Below are 21116 nucleotides of genomic sequence, written 5' to 3' on the forward strand. Positions count from 1 at the left end.
TATTTGTTTGCAAAAAAAACCAAAAAACCAAAAAACAAGCACCCCCCCCCAAATGTGTGATTGAAGAATGCGTCTGCTTCTTTGCCAACACAGGACTATGAGGTCCCGCCAGAATTGCGTGGCCATGGAAACCCGAAGTCATTGATGAGCATAAAGGATATCCCGAGGTGCCGGCAACCATGACAGTGCGATCTCAAAGAACCTTGTGATTTTTATTTTGAAAGAGTCACAGGTATTGTTAATGCTTCTGTGGCTGGCTGTGGGCATTCACAATCGAAGAAGATGCTAAGGTTCAGTTAATTCTCCGAGGCTTCCTCTCCCTTGACCCTACAAGTGCCAGGGGGGCTGTGCTGTGCCTTGTTTACACAACACACTCTGAGGCGCCCCACACAGTGAGTGCATGTGGGGGGGGGGGTCCTCCCTAAACGCTGGGAGAATGCAATCAGTTACTACTGGCGACCTGAATCCACTCCTGATTTCTGTGAGCCAGCTCCGTAAACCAACTCGGAGTATGTGCCAGCCCTCATACGGACTCACTCAGCCCACCACAGGAGGCTCAGGGCCTGAGAGACAGGCAGGTCCCAAGCAAACGCCCTGAAGAAACCCCATTCGAGAATCGGCCAAGTCAATGGCACATCCATCTAATGTATGTAGTCATTTTAATCATACTGGTATCACTATACTGGAGTACTATGCAGCCATGCAAAGGGAAGTTCTTATTTATTTTTTTTGTATTTTTAAAAATGGTTATTTATTTATTAGAAAATTTTTTTAACGTTTATTCATTTTTGAGAGACAGAGAAACAGAGCACGAGCCAGGGAGGGGTAGAAAGAGAGGGAGACACAGAATCCGAAGCAGGCTCCAGGCTCTGAGCCCGAGGCAGGGCTTGAACTCACGGACCGTGAGATCATGACCTGAGCTGAAACCAGACACTCAACCGATTGGCCCACCCAGGCGCCCCTTGGAAAGTTTTTTTTTTTTTTTTTTTAAAGAACTGACATGCAAAGACTTTTATGACATACTGCTCACAGAGAAAAGGCGGGCTGCAAAACAGTGTGAAGAATGTGACCCCGTGTAGGCAAAACCATCTCCACATCTATAGAACCACGTGGGTATATAAAGACAGATCTGGAAGACTGTTCACCAGAAGACTGACAAGGGCTTTCTCTGGATGGCATTGTTTGAGGGATTTTAATTTTCTTCTGTGCATATTCCTATACGGTTTGAATTTTCTGAGAGCAGATCTCTTTTGGAAAAACAGAACAGGAAAGAAAAATAGGAAGAAAAGAACCTTCCCCCTCCTGCCTCCGCCCCCCACCTTTGCCCCATTGTACATCCAAGCCACCACTCAGGTGACTCCGGGGCAGGTGGTACGTAGCCTCGCATGAGGAACCCTGGCCTTGGGTCTGAACTGTGGGGGCTGGGCCACGGGTCCTGCTGGGCCGGCGCTGGGAGGCATCCTAAATGGAACTAAAGTTTTTAATAGGGATGGGTCAGAGGACACAGGCAGCCAGGACCCTTCATTCCTCATGAAGCCGAGCAAGGGTCAGGCAAGGCATTCGCTGCCAGAATTACCACTTAAGGTGGAAAGGCCGATCTCTGGCCTAGGAAGAGGGCACAGGTCTGGGTGCCGGCTCAACAACAGTCCAGGACCAGAAGGATGGCACGTACATGGGTGGAGGCCAGAGGTCCACTGGGTGAAGGGAGGGTCAGCTGAGCAGTTCCACGGGTGTGCTGGTGACCCAGAGAGAGATGGGAGTGGTCCAGGGATGGGGAAGAAGGATTGGAGGGATTCTGCTGCCTTGGGGCTCCACAGAGATGGGGGAAGCCTGGCTTCCCGCCGCAGTGCCCTTGAGAACTCCCTGGCTCCTCTGAGTTCACTCCTCCTCTGCCTCAGACCCCTGCGGGCTCCCAAGTGCTGGCACCAACCGTCCCCATTCAGAGTCCCCCTCGGCCCCACCCGGGCTCTAGCCAGCTTTGCCAGCCACCTTGTCTGCCTTTCACCTCTTCTCTGACCCTCTCTCCTGCCTCCCCGCCCTGTCCTTCCCTTCTTCCCTCCCCGCCCCACCCCCGATGTAGCGCCAACTACATTAAATTGCCCTGTGTTCCCAGCTTTCCATGCTGTTCCTCACGTCTTTTGCTCTGTCTCCTCCCTCATCTCCTTCTCTGTCTAGTAAGCTTCCTGGAGCTTTTGGAGGTCGACTTTGTGGCCCTGGCCTTGCTCACGTCCGGGTTCCCAGTTCCCAGCCCGCGCCTGGCACCAGGCAGAACTCGGTAAATGCCTGCCGAGCGAGCAGCGGGGCTGGCGTACCTTTCTGCTCTGGCGCGCTGCTGATGGTGAACGGGTGCCACTCGTAACGCGCAATGGTGGGGACGTTCAGATACAGGTAGTCGCCCGGCCTATAGTGGAACAGAGGGGGCCGCTTGATGAGCAGATGAGTGACCTGGGAAGAGAGGAAGATCGGGGTCATCCGTGCAGGCCCAGGGGCCCCCGGGCGAGAGGGCAGAGGCCGGGTCATCCTCCTCCGTCACACACCAGGCCAGCCCTGGACGTGAGACCCTCAGGCCTGTGAGTGGGGCTTGGCCTGCGGCACCTCTGCCAGCCAGGGGGTAGGTGATGATCAGAGAAAGGGACAGTAGGGTTTGATCCTGGTTTGATCCCACTTCTTATGGGGTGAACACTGCTGGCAGTGGCCTTTCTCGGTGAAGCCCCCTGACTGCTGTAGCCCGTTTCTTGCAACTGCTGTAGTATTTGGCTGGCATCCAACCACTAATGGGCATCTCCCCCAGGAGAACAATATCCCCCTGGACAACAGCTTCTGTTTATTGGGCACCCACAGCGTGCCAGACCTGCGCGAGGCACTTAAAAGTGTCATCTCTGGTCCTCACGGCAGTTCTCTGAGACGGATGCCATTCTTTCTCCGCTTTATAGATGAGACGCTAAGGCTCAGAATGGTTAAGGAGTTTGCTCAAGGCCACCAGCTAGGAAACCATGAGATCCGCAGCTAATCACGGCGGAGGCTGTCCAGAGCTGAGCCACCCAGAACTGCCTTCCCTTTCTCCATAAATGGCCCGGTCACTCAGCCACCCAGGAGATGTCCTAGGCTCCTTCCTCTCCCCGCCCCCAAATGCAGCCGGTTACCTCTTGAGTCTTTCTGTGATATGCCACCCCTTTCCCATCCCACAGCCACTGCCCCTGTTTAGGGTCAAGGCCCTCATGAGCTCTCGTCTGCATATTGTGCAACAGCCCCCAAATGGTCCTCACTGGACCGTCTTCCACAGAGCCACTGCAGAAATCTAGCTGGAAAATAAACTGGCTTACTACCCCCACCCCCCTCCCCCTGATCAGGCGTTCCACCAGGCCCCGCCCACCCCTCTCCCCGGCACCTTGGCTGTAGCTGTGCTAAATTACCCATAGTCCCCAAGGACAGCACCCCTACCACAACTCGGTGCCTTTGCTCAGCCTGTTCCTTCTCCCAGGAGTACCCTTCCTTATCTTGTCTACGCAACAAACTCCTGCTCATCTCTCAAAACCCCGATGGGGCATCTCCTTCCGCGTTCTGAAGCTTTCTCTGACCTCTCAAAGATAGTTTCCTACCTCCTGACACTCTGCTCTCACCCATACAGCCCTGCACTGTAACTAAAGGGCAAAGCAGGACAGTGCCCAAGCCGTCTTTGTGACCTGCCACAGGGCCTGGCAGTTTGCAGGCTCTTAAGACTGATCTTTCATGGTATCCTGCCTACCTGTCATGCCGCTTCCTAAAATGTCCCTCCTGAAGGCTAGACCAGATCCCACACTTTGCTTGTCTCCTCTGCTGTGCAGGGTCCATAGCTACGCTATTCCCTGCTTCCTTGCGGGTCTAGCAGGGTACCCAGCTGCTGCGCCCTACCATCTGCAATGCCCCTAGGCACCTCAGGCCCCCTTCACACCTTGGAGGGAAGGAGATTGACTTCCACGATGTACAGGGCTGCCATGCGGGACACTGCTAGCCCGATGGCCTTCTCCAGGAAGAACAAGATGCCAGGGACCAGAAGCCACTTCCAGAAGCTGGGCCCGTGCACAATGAGCAGGATCCACATGGGGAGGTAGGACAGATGAGTCCAATAGAACACCTGCGAGGGTGAGGAGGGAGGGGGCAGTAAGCTTCCAGAGCTCAAGTCCTGGGGGTGGAACAGGGAAGCCCTTAGAGCCTTGGTCATGTACTGCTCTCCTGGGGACAGGGGCTGGGGCTGGGAAGCTTTGGGGCTTATTTATTCTGGGCCCTTGGCCCAGGGATCGTATAAGGGTTCCTGGAGCTCACACCAAACATCTGAAACCTCTGCCTGGGGATGTTCTGGGCAGAGTGGAGTGCCCCCAAAGGGCTCATGAGCATCACGGTCCCCATCACATTGACCCTTTCTCAGGGGGACGTGAAGACAGCCACTTCCTGAGCATGGAGAAGAAAAGAGCAGAGCACCGAGCTGGAATGCCTGCTCTACTACTGGCTGTGGGAGCTAGGAAATTACTTGTCTGAGCATCAGATTCCTTGCGGGTCAAGCGAAGATGCGGATTCCAACTTCAAAGGATTGCTGCTGCTGGTGCTGTCTACCTGATGTGGTTTGGTTTGGGGCTCCAAACCAAATCTGTGACCTCCTGCGCAGAACTAACGCTCCTCCGTTGGAGCATCGACGTGCCAGGTGTATACTTAGCGGCTTCACATATAGTATCCCATTTAATTCCTAACACAAATTCATAGGTAGAGAATTATAGGGCCATTTTATAGATGGGGAAGCTGAGTGAGCCTGTGTCCCTTCCCCTTCCTAGCTTAACCCCATTAGGGCAGGGGGCACGCCAGCAAACAGGCAGAATCTTCCAGAGCAAAACATTTTTCGCTTTGCAGACATGAACTGCAGCCCAGGGGAAGAACCAAGTCGCGGGCACATAACATCCAGAGCAGCCTGGGCACTTCCTGGGCTCTGGAGTAAGTGAGAGGGGACACGGCACGCAACGAAGTTGGGAGGCCAGCCTGGGAGAGCAAAGGGGCAAGGGCCTGGCACCTCAAAGTGGCCGCTCCTTCGGATGCAGGAGCTGGAGCAGACAAACATAAGGAGCAGCAACAGCAGCAACGCCACTCCGGTCGGGGAGGCGGAGCCACGGACCCAGCCAATGCCTGGCCTCGTGGTGAGCAGCAGTTCCCAAAACCGGAAGGGGCTGGCCCCGGACTGAGCCTGGAGCGCTGGAGACAAGCACAAGACAAGCTGTTCCCTCTCCACCTTTCCCTTGGGGTCCCCACCCTTCCCCATCAGGCACCCACCCAGGCAGAGACCCCTTCTCCACCCACCGGGCATGCAGGGCACACAGGGCTGATAATGAGTGGTTTGTGGGTGGCCCACCGGGCTCCCGGCCCCCAGGCGACTCACCGAAGTTCGCAACGTGGGCCACGGTGTGCACAAGGGAGAGCCCAACCACCACCCAGCCCATGAGCTGGTGGAACTGGATGTTCTGGTCCAGCGGCAGGACCTGAGCCAGCCACGTGGCCCGCAGCCAAGTGAGGCAGCGTCTGAGCATCAGCACCTGGCCGGGGAAAGTGGCGGAGAGCCTCAGCTGGCGCTCTCTCTCTCTCTCTCTCTCTCTCTCTCTCTCTCTCTCTCTCGGCCCCGTTCTCTTTTCCCCGGCAGCCAACTCCCAGCCTCTTTCTGAGCTGTGTTTCCTGCACCGGCCGCTTCCCCATCTCCCCTGTCCCCAAGCCTTCACTGCCCCCCTAGGTCCACAGCTGGGGTGTCCAAAGCAGCGTCTCCAGAGTTGGGGCAGGAACAGAAAATGTTGCAGAATGATTGCTGGTATTACTTTGATCTAAACACAGGAGGAGGACATAAGCTTTTTGGTAATATTTAATATCTGTGTTGACATGGTGCCCTCATTTAGTCTTTACGTCAGACGTCACATGTTATGTCTAGTTCTCAAGGTGTCCTGGAGGAGAAAGACTGGCTTTTCCAAGGGGCTTTTGACAAGGGCTCCCTCCTTGCTCATTTGCTTTCAGTGTACGTGTGCCCAGATATGTGGACTTGTAGATTACATTGTCTGATTCTAACAAAGCTGAAGTACCTCTCACAGAAAGGACAAGTAGCTTAAAAAGGTTCCCTGCAGAGAAAGTGCTGATTGAAAGCAATGTTAATAATGCAAGAGCAAGTGACCAAGAAAATAAGTCATGGGTCTCCAACTCCCACACATAGCCAGTTCTGAGGATAAAAATAAAACCCACGGGGCACCTGGGTGGCTCAGTCGGTTGAGCATCCGACTCTTGATTTCAGCTCAGGTCATTAGCTCAACTGTTCAGTTGGGTTCAAGTGCCGAGTCGGGCTCTGCACTGGCAGCATAGAGCCTGCCTGGGATTCTCTCTCTTCCTCTCTTTCTGCCCCTCCCCTGCTCACACTCTCTCTCTCAAAATAAACATTAAAAAAAAAAAAACCCACATAAGAAGCTGATATTATCAAGAAGAGTATTTGAACTAAAGCTGTACATCCCTGATCATTAGGGATAACTCTTGCCATATAGTGTGCTGTAAGTCTAATAGCTAATGGTAATAGGGCATGCACATAATTACAAGTAAATGAGCATGAATTGGGTTATTGGAAGGGATTTTTGTTTTAATTGTAGGAGCAGAATCGAAACCACTTGGAGACCTCACTCCCTGGCCCAGAGTATCATATTCTGACTCATTAGCCTGGCATTCAAGGGCTCTTACAGCGTGCTCTCTGCTTGGAGCCCTGCACAAGAGCCAGCCCCACCTCCTCCAGGGTCCACCGTAAGGCTATTGTGAACATCAAACGGAAAGTGCTTAGCCCGGTGACTGTACAGAGTAAGCAAGTGCACAAAAATGCCAGCTGTGTCGGGCACCTGGGTGGCTCAGCCGGTTTGTGAGTTTGCCCCCCCCCGCCCCCTCCCTTATCGTGTCAGTCTCTGTGCTGACAGCTCAGAGCCTAGAGCCTGCTTCGGATTCTGCGTCTCCATCTCTCTCTGTCCCCTACCCCGCTCACGCTCGCTCTCTCTCCCTCTCGAGAACAAACAAAAAAATTTTTTTTTAAATAAAGTAAAAACGCCAGCTGTGTTTTACGTGCTGCGTGACTATGGACACGTCACTGCCCCTCTCTGGGCCTCATGTCCACCGCGTATTGCCCCAGCTGACGTCTGAGGTGCCATCCTGCCCTGAGGCACCCCAGGTGTCCACCTGTCGGTCTATGAGGAACCTACATCGTCAGTCCTCCCGCCCGCTTCCCTGCCCTGGGACGGCGGAGTGTTACCACGATGAAGCTGCAGTCAAAGTTGAGGCACTGGCCGCAGCCCTTGGCCACCATGACGCTGGCGCCCAGGGCCCGGTGCGCGAAGGCCGCCAGGGAGAAGAGCAGCACGTGGAGGCCCGCGTAGGCGGCCAGGCAGAGCAGGTGGCTGCGGTGGTTGTGCCAGTAGGCGGAGGTCAGAGGACGAGGACGGCGACTGCGCGGCCGGGCGGCAGGGGGCGTCAGCCAGTGGGCGGCGCTGTGGGAAAGGGGCTCGGCTCAGGGGGACTCGGCCAGGCGGGCTGCGGCGGGCACCACCGAAGTCGGAACCTAGAGACCTCCCCCACCCACCACCCGACCCTCGTAACCGACCAAGTCTCTGGAGCCTCGTGGCAAGTGGGTCGGCTTCCCTTGACACCAGGAAACAGAGAGGTCAAGCGACTTGCTCACAGTCACACAGTTAGGTGAAGCCGAGATGGAACTCCCGTCTGTCCGATGCCGCATCCACCATGGCTATTTTCAATACCTCCCTTACTTGCCAATTGGGGGGGGGGGGGGGGAGGCAATCGAAAAGGATGGAAGAATCTGAGACGTGTTGTGGTGAATAACCCACAAGTAAGTTAATACACGAAAAGAATGAATTACAAAACCGGCACTTTCCAGAGCTCGGAGTCAAACTTGGTGTGTTGTTACACCAAGTCTATTTTATTTCCTCCGCAGCCCTTACCAATTTAGTACTTCCCTAGTTTATGCATTAGTTTATTAGTATCAATTACATATAAATTAACGGTGCCTGCTCCATCAAGTTGAATAAATGACTGCCTTTGCTAATTATTTGTGTGACCCCAGGTAAGTTACTTCAGGTGAGGTAACTAACTTCCTTTGGGGGCGTTGCTATAAAATGCACTGGTATATTTGTATAAATGCCCAGCCCACAGTAGGTGCTTAATACTGTGAGGTTGATTCTGAAAAGACACTGTAGAAAACGGGGGCAAGACCATAGCTGCCCCGCAGTACAAGACCTTTGTCCCCTATGAAAAAGGGGGCAAAGGCCGGACTTGGAGGGGCTAGGCAGAATGCAGCTGGGCGGGGTTGGGCGAGGGTAGGGCGGGCTGGGACTAGGCAGGGTGTGGAGTGATGGGGCTGGGCAGGGTGCGGCGAGGTGGGACTGGAGCATGGTGGGGCTGGGACTGGGCTGGGAAGGACCGGCCTGGGGTGGGGCGGGGGCGGGGGCGGGCAGGACTGGAGCGGGCCACGGGTGGGACGGGCCTAGGCAGGTTGGGCTGGATTGGGGTGGAGCGGGGCTGGGCGGGGCTGGAGCTGGTCACCGGTGGGACGGGCCTGGGCGGGGTAGGGCGTGGTGGGGCTGGGCCTGGGCGGGGCTGGAGCGCGTCACCGATAGGACGGGTCTGGGCGGGGTCGGGCGTGGCGGGGCGGGGCCGGAGCGGGGCTAGGGAGGGAGCGGCTGGAGTGGGGTTGGGCGGGGCTGGGCGGGGCCAGAGCGGGCTACCGGTGGGGCGGGCCTAGGCAGGGTAGGGCGTGGCGTGGCGGGGCTGAAGGGGGTGGGGGGTGGGGGGTCACCGGTGGGACAGGCCTGGGCGGGGCTAGGGAGGGGCTGGAGCGGGGCTGGGCGGGGCTAGAGCGGGCCACCGGTGGGGCGGGCCTAGGCAGGGTAGGGCGGGGCGGGGCGGGGCTGGAGAGGGCCACCGATGGGGCGGGCCTAGGTAGGGTAGGGCGTGGTGGGGCGGGGCTGGGGTGGGCCTGGGGCGGGGCTGGGGTGGGCCTAGGGCGGGGCTGGAGCAGGATTGAGCTGGGCTGGCCGGGCTGGGGGCGGAGCTGAGGGATCCCCGGGGCCTCGGGCCCCTCTGCGCACCTGAAGGGTAACCCCTACGCGGGCAGTGCCCACGCTGGAGACAGGGCCACACCTGATGGTCAGGTTTTCCATGACCCCGGGGAAGCGCTGCAGCTCGTTCCGGAGCTCGTCGAAGGTGATGGCGCCGTTGTTGTCCTTGTCGGCCGACTCGAAGAGCGCCAGCGTCAGCTGGTCCAGCTTCTCGTCTGGCAGCGAGATGGCGCTCTCGCGCATGCACGATTGCAGCACGGTGCGCAGCTCATCCGCGTCGATGGAGCCGCTGCCTGTCCCAAGTGGGGATGAAGACGAGTGGGGGCCTGCCCGGGACCCCACTCTGTACCCGCAGACTCCCCTTCCCCTACACAGCCATTGCATCGAGTGGCGAACGTTCCCTAATCGTGCACCTCCAGTTTTCTGCGAACCAACTCCCTTTCGGGGTATAGACCAGGCAATCAAAAAATACACAGTATCACCCTCCTCTCAGAAACCTTCTATGGCTCCCTACTGCCCAGTTCAGGACAAATAAACTCCTCTTAGCCTCAGTGCATGTCTTTCTCGAGAATCTGCAGCCTCCTAAGTACTGAGCTTCCAAGACCATCTGCACAGAAGATGCACTTGCTTGCTTAATTTGTAAGGATTACTCTGCTTTGAGTATTAATTATCCGGAAGCAAATTGTCCTGTTGCTCTCTCACTTGAAGCAGACCTTCCTCTTCCATGTTGTCCTGAGAGGCCACAGCTGGGCACTCAAGTCCAGCCACATGACTTTACATGAATATGGGTGACTGAGAGTGTGATGGGAAAAAGAAGCCAAATCTCTCCGCCGCGATGAGAATTAGAGGCATATTTTTTTCTGTGTGTATTTCCATTCTTCCTGAGCAGCGGGGCCTATGATTAATGAGTTCTTGGCCTCTTGGGATGTAGACATACTTGAGGTAGCTTTGGATTTCTGCCCTTTACTAACTGCTGGTGGGCTGTAAGTCCTTCTGAGTAGTGAAACTTACTTTGCTCATCTATAAAATGGGGATCATAATTCCTCCCTTTCAGAACTGGTTCAAGGATGAGAGATCATTATATAGCACTGCAGTATCTGGAAAAAGGTAGTTGCATATAAATGGAAAGTCTTTACTGGTATTGTGATCGTCAGGAAGACCCAAAGCCAAAGTCTCAAATCACATGCCAGGGCAGAGTCTAAAGTACCCCTCTCCAGTCACACTCCTGTCCTTGGCTTTCCTAGTCAAGAGCCACCATGCAACAGGTTTCTAACCACATCTGGAGCTCCAGTCCCTCCCCTGTCCCCTTCACACCCTGTCATCCATCCAACTTTATTCTCTCCTTGGCTAATTTCAAATCTAGGGTCCTCCTTCATAATTATTCTCAGACACACGTTCTTCTTCCTTGTCCCGCTGTCCTTCTATTCCAATGACCTAAAAATATCCCATCTCTGAGGGAATCTAGCCACCTGCTCTCTCCTTTCCTGCACCAGGGCAGCTAATAGGACACTCCCGAAGAAAAGCACCCAAGAGGGCAGGAAGCTTTATCCCCAGCCAGAGCAAGGCCTTCAACTTGCCCTGCAACCCTCTCCTGCTTCTCTAGTGTAGTCACTCTCCTGCTGTCTGCAAGGACCACTTCTCACCTCCATGGCCATCCAGTCCCTCACTGGATCTCAGAGAAAGCAGAAGTCACCAGAAGGGAATGCCCTCTAGTTCCTGCCATAAAACTGCAAATCTCCTTCCACCTGCCCTGCCCTGCCTTCCTCCCCGCCACTGCCTGCTAGGAGAACGTGAGTGTGCCACTCCTCCCGTCACAAACCGACTTCTCCATCTGAGGTCATCGGTAAACCTCAGGAGCGAGCAAAGCTTGATGCTCAGAATGCAGTCAGTGAGGACTGTCCCATGGAGACTGGGTGGGGTCTGAGGAAGATGTTCAGGAAGTGGGTATGGCCAACTACCCACATACTAGGGGAAGGGGGTCGATTTGGGGAATGGGTTCCAGGAATGAGGTCTGGCTAGATTTAGTCAGGTGCAGCGGGGAGCTAGAGAAACCCCATAGGCCAGAGGGCCCTGCCCAGCAGCAGGCCTGCACCTAGGTTGAGCTTTTCAGGATGCAAATCCAGCCCAGTGACTTCCCTGCTCAACACTCTTCAATGACTCCCCGTTGCTAATTGTACGGAGACTCCAAACCTTGGCCACCGAGGCCCGCACAGTCTGGCCTCCCCAACCATCCCAGTCTCACTGGGTGCCTCTTTCTCACTGCAGTATCCCTTCCTCTGATGATTCCAGGCCTTCAGAGATGCTTGCTCCCACGGAGTTGCCAAAGGTTGAAGTATATATTTTTTTTCAAGTTTATTTATTTATTTTCGAGAGAGACAGAGAAGACAAGCAGGGGAGGGGCAGAGAGAGAGAAAAAGAGAGAGAGAGAGAGAGAGAGAGAGAGAGAGAGAATCCCAAGCAGGTGCCTCAGAGTTGCCAAAGATTTAAAAGCAGGATGTTCATGGGAGCGGCTCAATCGGTTGAGCATCTGATGCTTGATTTTGGCTCAGGTCATGATCTCACAGTTTAAGGTTGTGTCCCACATCTATCTCTGCGCTGACAGCATGGAGCCTGCTTGGGATTCTCTCTCTTCCCCTCTCTCTCTGCCCCTTCCCTGCTGGTGTTCTCTCTCTCTCTCTCTCTCTCTCTCTCTCTCTCAAAAATAAATAAATAAATATTTTTTAAAAAAGTGGCGGGAAGGGGGAGACAAATTGTCCATTTTGGTAATGGAGTTTGAGTAAACAGTAACACGTAATGGCTGACACCTATAAAGGGTGTATCCTGTGCTGGGCACTGTTCTGAGTTTACACAAGTTAACTAATTTAATCCTATCAACCTCATGAGTATATACTGTTATTATAACCATTATTCTCATGTGATAGGTAAAAAAAAAACCTGAAGCACAAAGAAGTTAAGTATCTTGCCCAAGGCTCACCATAATAATAATTATTTTTTTAATGTTTATTTATGTTTGAGAGAGAGAGATCAGCGCGAGCAGGGGAGGGGCAGAGAGAGGGGGACAGAGGACTTGAAGCAGGCTCCGTGCCGACAGTAGAGAACCTGTTGTGGCGTCTGAACCCACGAACCGTGAGATCATGACCTGGGCCTAGGTCGAATGCTTAACCGAATGAGCCACCCAGGCGCCCCCACCATGATTATTAATAAGTGATGGAGCTGGTTTTGAACTTAGGCAGCCTGACCTCCGAGTCAGAGATCTTAACTCCTAGACTCTGCTGCATGGGACCCAGGATCAATATATACATACAGTGGAATATGATGTGGCCACAGGAAGTAATGCTGTAGCCACACTAAGTTACCACTTAGTAGCCAGGGTGGCTACAATTAGAAAAACAACAACAACAACAACAACAACAACAGAAAGTAACGAGTGTGGGCAAGATGTGAACAAACTGGAACCCTCGTGCATGGCTGGTGGGAATGTCATGCGTTACAACCTCTGTGGAAGACTACGGCGTTCCTCAAAAGACTAAAAATAGAACTACCATCTCATCCAGCAATTCTACTTCTGGGTCTACGCCCAAAAGGATGGAAAGCAGGGTCTGGAAGACCTATACCTGTATTCATAAGAGCATCACTCACAACAGTCGAGAGGTGGAAGAAACCCAAGGGTCCGCTGATGGATGTATAAACAAAACATGGTCTATCCATACAATGAAATATTGTCCAGCCTTAAAAAAGAATTAAGTCCTGTCACATAGTACAACATGGGTGAACCTTGAAGACATTATGCCTAGTGACATGAGCCAGTCACGGAAGGACAAGTATTCTATGATTCCACTCATATGAAATACCCTAGAATAGTCAAGTTCTTACAGACAGAAAGTAAAAGTGGTTTGCCAGGAGCTGGGGAGGGAGGAATAGAAGCTCGTGAGGGTTTAATGGGTATAGAGTTTGGGATGATGAAAAAGTTGTGAAGATGGGTGGTGGTAATGATCGTTCAACAAGGTGAATGCACTTAATGCTGTGGACCTGACATTTAAAAAATGGTGAAAGTGGGGGCGCCTGGGTGGCTCAGTCAGTTAAGCGTCAGACTTGGGCTCAGGTCATGATATCACAGATCGTGGGTTCGAGCCCCGCGTTTGGGTTCTGTGCTGACAGCTCGGAGCCTGGGGCCTGCTTTGGATTCTGTGTCTCTCTCTCTCTCTGCCCCTCCCCCCTTGCACTCTGTCTCTCTCTCAAAAATAAATAAAAACATTTTTAAAATGGTGAAAGTGGTAGATTTAATGTTATATATATTCTGCTACAGTAAAAATGATGTTACAAAGCAATACAGTCTTGCATAAACAAGTGTTTATATTGTTTAGTAAGAAAAGGCAGTATGCATAGTATAATCCCATTTTTTAATTTAAAAAATGTGTGTGTGTGTGTGTGTGTGTGTGTGTGTGTGTGTGTGTGTGTGTGACAGAGATCAATTAGAAAGCAGTAGAGAAAAATGTTACAGGTGATTTTTGCTTTCTTCTTAAAACCATTCTGTATCATCTAAAATGTTCACGGTGGACTTAACGTTCTTATTATAATATGGAAAAAGCAATAAAGCAATTTCTTTTTTCAAACATAGAAAAGAACAAAAGAAAGTTCTGGATTCTGGTGAGTTGAATCAAAGGCATTGGTCTCCTGGGCTAGAATGGCCCCTTCTCGCCACCTTCCACAAAAGGGAGGCAGAGATCAGACAGAGAGACGGGTCGGGGTCACGCCAAGGGAGACAGCCATCAGCTTGGCCTGGAGAAAACAATCCTGTTCTGCCCCAGAGACGCTGAGATGGGTCGATTCCTTTTGTCCCCTCCCACTGAGGCCACCCCCGCCCCCCAAGAGCCCTTACCGTCAACGTCGTACACCTGGAAGAGGAATTTGAGTTTGTCCATGGGGTTGCCGTGGATGAGCAGGGTCAGCGCCTCCAGCAGCTCCTGGAGCGTGATGGTGCCACTTCCATCGGAGTCAAACAGGGCGAAGAATCTCTCGGCAAAGAAGGACTGTGGCCAGAGAAGGACGGGAAAAGGCACAGCGTGGACTCGGGGCCTGCGCTTTGAAGTCGCGCGGTGTGCGCGCGCGCATGCGCCGTGGGGTGGTGGGATTCCGGCAGGACTCCGTCAGGTGCGTGGGGTGTGATCGCAGGGTGTGATCTGTCCGCTTGGCCACACTAGGGAGCGGTGTCCATGGCCCATCCTGCCTGCCTAGAGCAAGTTCGGACTCCCGGTGGAAGAACTATTCAGATCCCTGAAGGGAGGATGGACTTGTGTCTGGGCCTCAGGCCCTCTGCCGGCATGGCAGCCTGGTCATTTGTATGGACTGTCTGTCTCCTACCTGCCATCGCCCCCATCAGCCTTGCAGTTCAGACCCCTCAACCTGCAAAAAGGGTCAGACAGAAGGTCTCCTGCAGGCTCCTCCCAGGTCCTGTCTCATCCCCTTGGGGTGAACACGAGGGATGAGTGAACCAGGAAGGTCTTGGAGGATGGCGCTTGAACACGTGTGTCTTTCCTGTACTAACTGTTTAAGCTGCCGGTAGCCTATACTTCAGGCTTGTTCTTAAGCGCCAATTCACTCACTCCATTCATTCATTCATTCATTCGGCAGCCATGTCCCGCACAGCTCCTGCCTGCCGGGCCTGGTGATAGACACTCAACACAGAAATTAAGACACGCTGGGTCAGAGCCCCAGATATACCAAGCGCAGACGCTCCCCTCGGGGCAGGGGGAGGGGTTCGTAGGGTTCAGGTCTCACCTAAAGGGACCGTGAGGCGTTTACAAGCGCCAAGTGGGGGCCAAAGTCGGCTGTAGACAGTCAGCCCTGCCTTGGCTCTCCTCTTTCTTCCCTAGATCACTGGGTAAGACCTTAATCAGTCTCCACCATCTTGAATGGTCTTTATCTTAAGGTATTTTGCAGCCTCCTGTTGAGAGTGTAATGTTCTGCCAGGCAGGTCTTTTTTTTTTCCTTCCCCATGTTCACTATATAGAAGGAGGCATGGCATTTAGAGCTCTTAGCAGCATCCCTGCTACCAGCAAGTGAGGGGCCCTCTGGTCCAAACGGGGACATGTAGATGGTCCCTGGCCCGCCCCTATCAAGGACACAGGCTACCACTAGATGCCAGCCCACAAAACAGGTGGGGAGAGGTTGACATTTGCCGGCTCACTCTCCCTGTCTCTCTGTGGATGTCTCCCCAGTCTGCCCGGCATGCAGGCTGTTCCAGGGATGGGCAGAGACTCTATCAAATGGGAGAGGACCGGGGACAGTGTGGGAGTCTCACGGATACAAACCATTGAAAAACGTTATTTCTTGGAAGGAGGCTTATGTACACGATAGCATCAACTCTGCCCGTGAGGCTGGTGGAAAATATGAAGCCAAAAATATTTCTTCAGATTTGGCAAGCTGCTGATACCCAACTTCACATGTTGTTTTGAAGACCCCAGGAGGCCATGGCTACCAAAGGGACGGACGGGCATCGGTAGCAGAGACAGAAACGTCCTCTGATCCTGCTTAGAGGTGGGGCCTTGAGCCCCGAGGACACCTCGGGAGCGATCTTTCCCTCCTTGTGACGTACTGTGTCCCTGAGAGCCGGATGGCTCTTCCCTTATGAACGCGGGGCCCTACTTCGGGAGCGGACACTTGCCTCTTTCACATTCAAGGCTGTTTTGAATTCTTGCAGGTTGATCTCCCGGTCTTCTCCTGCAATGGTCTCAAACTGGTGTGTCACCCACTGAAGCCACTTGGCGTCTTCCTCGGCACTCATGGTGCTTGAGACAAAGGAGACAGGTTTATGGGCTTGGGGTGGCCAAGGGCTCCGGGTGGTTCCAGGCCCTGTGCCTTCTTCTAACAAGGGCCTCGGGCCTTCCATGGGCTGGATCAGCCTCCCCAGGACTGCTGAGTCCCTGTCTCTCCCTTCCATCTGGCATCAGCCAGCCTGGGCTCGTGTCTCCGTAGGTTTCGGAATGATAGGGTCCCAGTGAGATGGAGTCCAGATTGTGGGCATAAGGTCAGAGAGTGGCACACTCTGGGAATGCCATTAACATGGTGACAATCCTCCCCCCCCCCTCACATTAACACAGCTCTTTAGTGTTTTCCAAATACCTCCCACCCACCACTTCATTTGGTCTCTGTCACCATCTGGTGGGTCACGACATTTTATAAGGAGGAAATAGATTCCGAGCAGATGAGTACTTCAGCAAAACTTATTCAGCCAGTGAGAGAGAGAGAGAGAGAGAGAGAGAGAGAGAGAGAGAGGGAAAGTGAGCGCTCAAATCCAAGGCTGGCGTGTTTTCCATCATGCCCCAGAGCCTCCACCCTTTGCTTGAACATTTCTAGTACACGCCATGCCAGGACTCAGGCCTCGGGTCTTGACTCTCTGGGTCCAGGGCATATTCTATGATGTTCCAAGGGTATCAGTGGGCAGACACCCTCCCAGATGAGCTAGCTATACAATGACCTGAACAGAGGTTAGTGATAAATGAGGACACCACTTTCTGTGGCATCAGAATCCGACAAACCAGAATTGAGACTGTGACTGAGGATACATAACATCCTGTTGCTATCAACCTCCCTCTGAGAGAATGGCTTTGTCTGTATCCCATGAGTTCAATATAAACTTAAATGATTTAGCTACAATTGATCCTCATTATTTGCAGATTCCGTATTTGTGAATTCGCCTGTTACACTTTACCTGTGACCCCTAAATCAATGCTTGTGGCATTTTTGCAGACATTGTGGACTTGAGCAGAACAGTGATAAACTTGAGCTGCCCAATGTACACGTTCCCAGCTGGGGTTGAACAAAGTGATGCTCTGCCTTCTTGTTTCTTGTTTCAGCTCTCATATTATGAACGAGTGTCCTTCTCATGATCTACTGAGTGCTGCAAGGGTTGAAGTTTTGTGCTTTTTGTTGGTGATCTTGCTTTGTGTGTGTGTGTGTGTGTGTGTGTGTGTGTGTGTGTGTTTGAGAGAGAGGTCTCAAGTGAGCAAGGGCGGAGAGAGAGAGACAGAGACAGACAGAGAGAGAGAAGTGGGGCTCACCCAACGTAGGGATTGTGTTCACCAGAAGCAGGGTTCGTGCTCACCTGAAGCGTGGGCTCAAGTTCACCTCATGTCAGACTTGAACTCACAAACCGTGAGATCATGATCTGAGCCGAAGTCAGATGCTTAACTCGCTAAGCCACCCAGGTGCCCCATTTTTTTCATTCTTAAAAAAAATTGGGGGGACGCGTGGGTGGCTCAGTCGGTTGAGCATCTGACTTTAGCTCAGGTCATGATCTCCCAGTTTGTGAGTTCAAGCCCCGTTTCGGGCTCTGTGCTGACCACTCAGAGCCTGGAGCCTGCTTTGGATTCTGTGTCTCATTCTCTCTCTGCCCCTCACCCACTTGTGCTCTATCTCTCAAAAATAAATAAATGTGGAAAAAAATTTAAAAAACATTTTTTTTTGGATGCCTGGGTGGCTCAGCCGATTAAGTGTCTGACTTTGGCTCAAGTAATGATCTCAAGGTTCATGGGTTCGAGCCCTGCATCGGGCTCTGGGCTGACAGCTCAGAGCCTGGAACCTACTTCGGATTCTGTGTCTCCCTCTGTCTCTCTGCCCCTCCCCTATTCGTGCTCTCCCTCTCTCTCAAAAATAAATAAATAAAAATTAAAAAAAATAATACTAAAAAAATTTTTAGGAGCGCCTGGATGGCTCAGTCAGTTAAGTGTCTGACTTCGGCTCAGGTTATGATCTCACGGTTTGTGGGTTCGAGCCCAGAGTGGGGCTCTGTGCTGACAGCTTGGAGCCTGAAACCTGCTTCAGATTCTGTGTCTCCCTTTCTCTGTCTCTGCCCCTACTCGGCTTGTGCATGCGCACTCTCTCTCTCAAAAATAAATGAACATAAAAAAATTCTTAATTTTTTTTTTTCTTACAGGGGACACACAATGTTACATTAGTTTTCAGGTGTACAATGTATCTCTACATGCTATGCTGTGCTCACAGCGAGTGTTAACTACCATCTGTCACCATGTAACATGATTACAATGTCATTGAATACATTCCCTGTGTTGTACCAGGGATTTGCTCTTTAAAATGGCCCCAAGAGTGATGCTGAAATGCTGGCTAGCACTCCTCAGCACAAAAAGGCTGTGATATGCCTTATGGAAAAAATATGTGTATTAGGTAAGCTTTGTTCAGACATGAGTTTCAGCACTGTGGACTGTGAGTTCTACGTTAACAAATCAACAACTTAATATTCTTTTTTTTTTTTTTAATTTTATTTATTTTTTGAGAGAGAGTGAGCACAAATGGGGGAGGGGCAGAGCAAAAGGAAGGCACAGAATCTGAAGCAGGCTTCAGGCTCTGAGCTGTCAGCACTGAGCTGGACGTGGGGCTCAAACTCACAGACCGTGAGATCATGACCTGAGCCGAAGTTGGATGCTTAACCGACTGAGCCACTCAGGCGCCCCTCAACAACTTACATTCTTAAAGGAGGCTTTAACCACAAGCACACATAAAACAGGGTTATACATTGAGGGGTGCCTGGCTGGCTCAGTTGGTAGAGTGTATGACTTTTTTTTTCTAAGTTTTATTTATTTATTTTTTGAGAGAGAGAGAGAGAGAGAGAGAGAACAGGGGAGGGGCAGAGAGAGAGGGGGGCAGAGGATCTGAAGCAGACTCCAGGCTCTGAGCTGTCAGCACAGAGCCTGACACGGGGCTTGAACCCACGAATCATGTCCCATGTGGGGCTCGAACTCACGAACCATGAGATCATGATCTGAGCCGAAGTCAGACACTTAACCGACTGAGCTACCCAGGCACCCTGGAGTGTGTGACTCTTGATCTGGGGGTCATGAGTTTGAGCTCCACATTGGGTGTAGAGATTATAAATAAGTAAACTTAAAAAAAAAAAAAAAACCCAAGGCTATACATTGATTTTTTGACAAAAACGTTGCACCCAGATGTTAGCAAGGACTTAACCCTGTATTTTCCCTAGGAGCAATGGCTCAGAATTCCCTAATTCATTGTTTTCAATGACTTTATAGGACACAACTGCCATGAATAATGAGAATCAACTGTATTTATATATTAAATTTAAAAATAAACAAGCTAACTTTCACTTAAGGAACTGGGAAAAAATAAAATACACACACACAATAAATAGAAGGATTGACTATTAAGTAGAAAGTCTGAAATTCAGGAACTAGAAAACTGAATAAAGTCAAAATAATAAATTTATTTTGATTAGGGCAATGATTTCACAGATGTATCCCTATGCTAAAAGCTCATCAAACTGTTCGCTTTAACTATGCGGTTTGTGTTTTGTCAATTACGCTTCAACTCAGTGAAAAAAGAAGTTGGGTCTTGGAAAAGCCTGAATAGAAAAACGCGATTAAAGAAAAAAAAGTGAAAGAAATACATTAATATTGAGAAGGGCAATAAAAATGGAGGTGCTACAGAAATGGAAGAGTATTGTGTGTAGATTGTTGGTGAATTCAGGGAAATGAATCGATTTCAAGAAGTAACAACCTGAACAGACCAAAAATCATTCAAGAAAGGAGAAAGGCAGTGAAATGTTAACCCTTTACAATAATATCAGGCCCAGCTTGTTGTTACAGCTGAGTCCTATCCAATCTTCAAAGAATAAGTCCAATGCCAAGTCATCTCAGACGGTAAAAAATAATGGTGAGACTCCCAATTTACTTTACAAAGCCACCATTACCCAATCCCGATGAAGATAGCATACAAAAAAGCAAGCAAGCAAGCAAGATAGATGGATAGATAGACAAATGTAACTTGGAGAGATGCAAAACTCCAACTAAAATACAACCAAGCTAAACCCTGGGGTTTACTTAAAAAATAATAGGGGCGCCTGGGTGGCTCAGTCCGTTGAGCGTCCGACTTCAGCTCAGGTCATGACCTCACAGTTCGTAGGTTCGAGCCCCATTTCGGGCTCTGTGCTGACAGCTCAGAGCCTGGAGCCTGATTCAGTTTCTATATCTCCCTCTCTCTCTCTCTGCCCCTCCCCTTCTCACACTCTGTCAATCTCTCTCTCAAAAAAATAAATAAACATTAAAAAAAATTAAAAAAAATAATCCACCTTTATCACGAAGGACTTTTCCCAGAAATACAAGGATAGTTAGTTCACTGTTGAGTAATCGATGAAGTGCCCTCTGCTGGCCAGTAGTGCAGTATGGGAGGAGTAGTGATTCCCAAACTGTGATACATGCCTGTCAGAAACAGGGAGGGCTTTGCTAAGATGCCCATTCTGACTCACCAACTTTGGCGCGGAGGGGCTGGGAATCCGCACATGTAACCAAGCACCCTGGAAGTTTGCGACCCACAGTGAGTGGTCTAGGCTCACACCGGGAGAACTGCTGCCCTGAAGGTTAAAGCCCCACTTACTTCACCTCTTGGGACCTAGAGGAAGGCATTCCACAAAGCAGAGAGAATTCTGGAAAACAGGCTGCATTGCATGCAGGTGCTAACCAGGGAGGGTGGGAATGGGTTTCTGATGTTCACCACCCCCTTCTCAGAAATATGAGTGTTTTGGGCCTGCAGAATGAGAAGAAATTCTGGGAGGCTGGTGGAGAAGAGGCTGGAACAGCTGGCAGGAAGGAAGGAGGGAGGGCATGGGGGAGAAAAGAAGGAGACAGAAGTCCTCGACGATGAGCGAGGAATCCAGACTTCACAGCTCCAGGGGAACAGTATGCTCACCAGAGGCCAGAATTTTCCTCAGGAGACCAGGATTTTGGGTCCGGGCTTGCTTGGCCCTAACTGAATAATAACTGGCCCCACGCACTCTAGTTTCCTCATCTGTAAAATGTGACAAGCATTCTTCCAACAAGAGCTGCCGCGGGGATCACACGAGGTGCCATTTGGGAAAGTGCAACTGGCAAACACTGTACAAATGCCAGATATCGTCGTTAGTCTGACGATGCCGATGCCTGATTTTACAGATGTGAAAACAGGTCCAGAGAGGTCTGGTGACTTGCCCAAGATTGCACAGCTTGC

General features: G+C 51.6%; 1 protein-coding gene across 4 annotated transcripts in view; it reads right to left on the reverse strand.

Annotated features, from left to right (window-relative positions):
* Positions 1-21116, reverse strand: part of NOX5 (NADPH oxidase 5) — a 44022-nt gene that overhangs the window by 22531 nt on the left and 375 nt on the right. For 3 of the 4 annotated variants that reach the window (XM_045059115.1, XM_045059114.1, XM_019832157.3), the window contains exons 2-9: positions 15766-15889; positions 13981-14131; positions 9184-9394; positions 7283-7517; positions 5402-5555; positions 5039-5217; positions 3932-4114; positions 2313-2445 (exon numbers count right to left, since the gene is read on the reverse strand). In XM_045059115.1, the coding sequence (XP_044915050.1) occupies positions 2313-2445; positions 3932-4114; positions 5039-5217; positions 5402-5555; positions 7283-7517; positions 9184-9394; positions 13981-14131; positions 15766-15889 (1370 nt within the window). The remainder of the gene's footprint in view (positions 1-2312; positions 2446-3931; positions 4115-5038; positions 5218-5401; positions 5556-7282; positions 7518-9183; positions 9395-13980; positions 14132-15765; positions 15890-21116) is intronic. The other variant, XM_045059116.1, reaches the window with a different exon arrangement.

Source organism: Felis catus, chromosome B3, assembly GCF_018350175.1.
Source record: "Felis catus isolate Fca126 chromosome B3, F.catus_Fca126_mat1.0, whole genome shotgun sequence".
Taxonomy (NCBI): Eukaryota; Metazoa; Chordata; class Mammalia; order Carnivora; family Felidae; genus Felis; species Felis catus.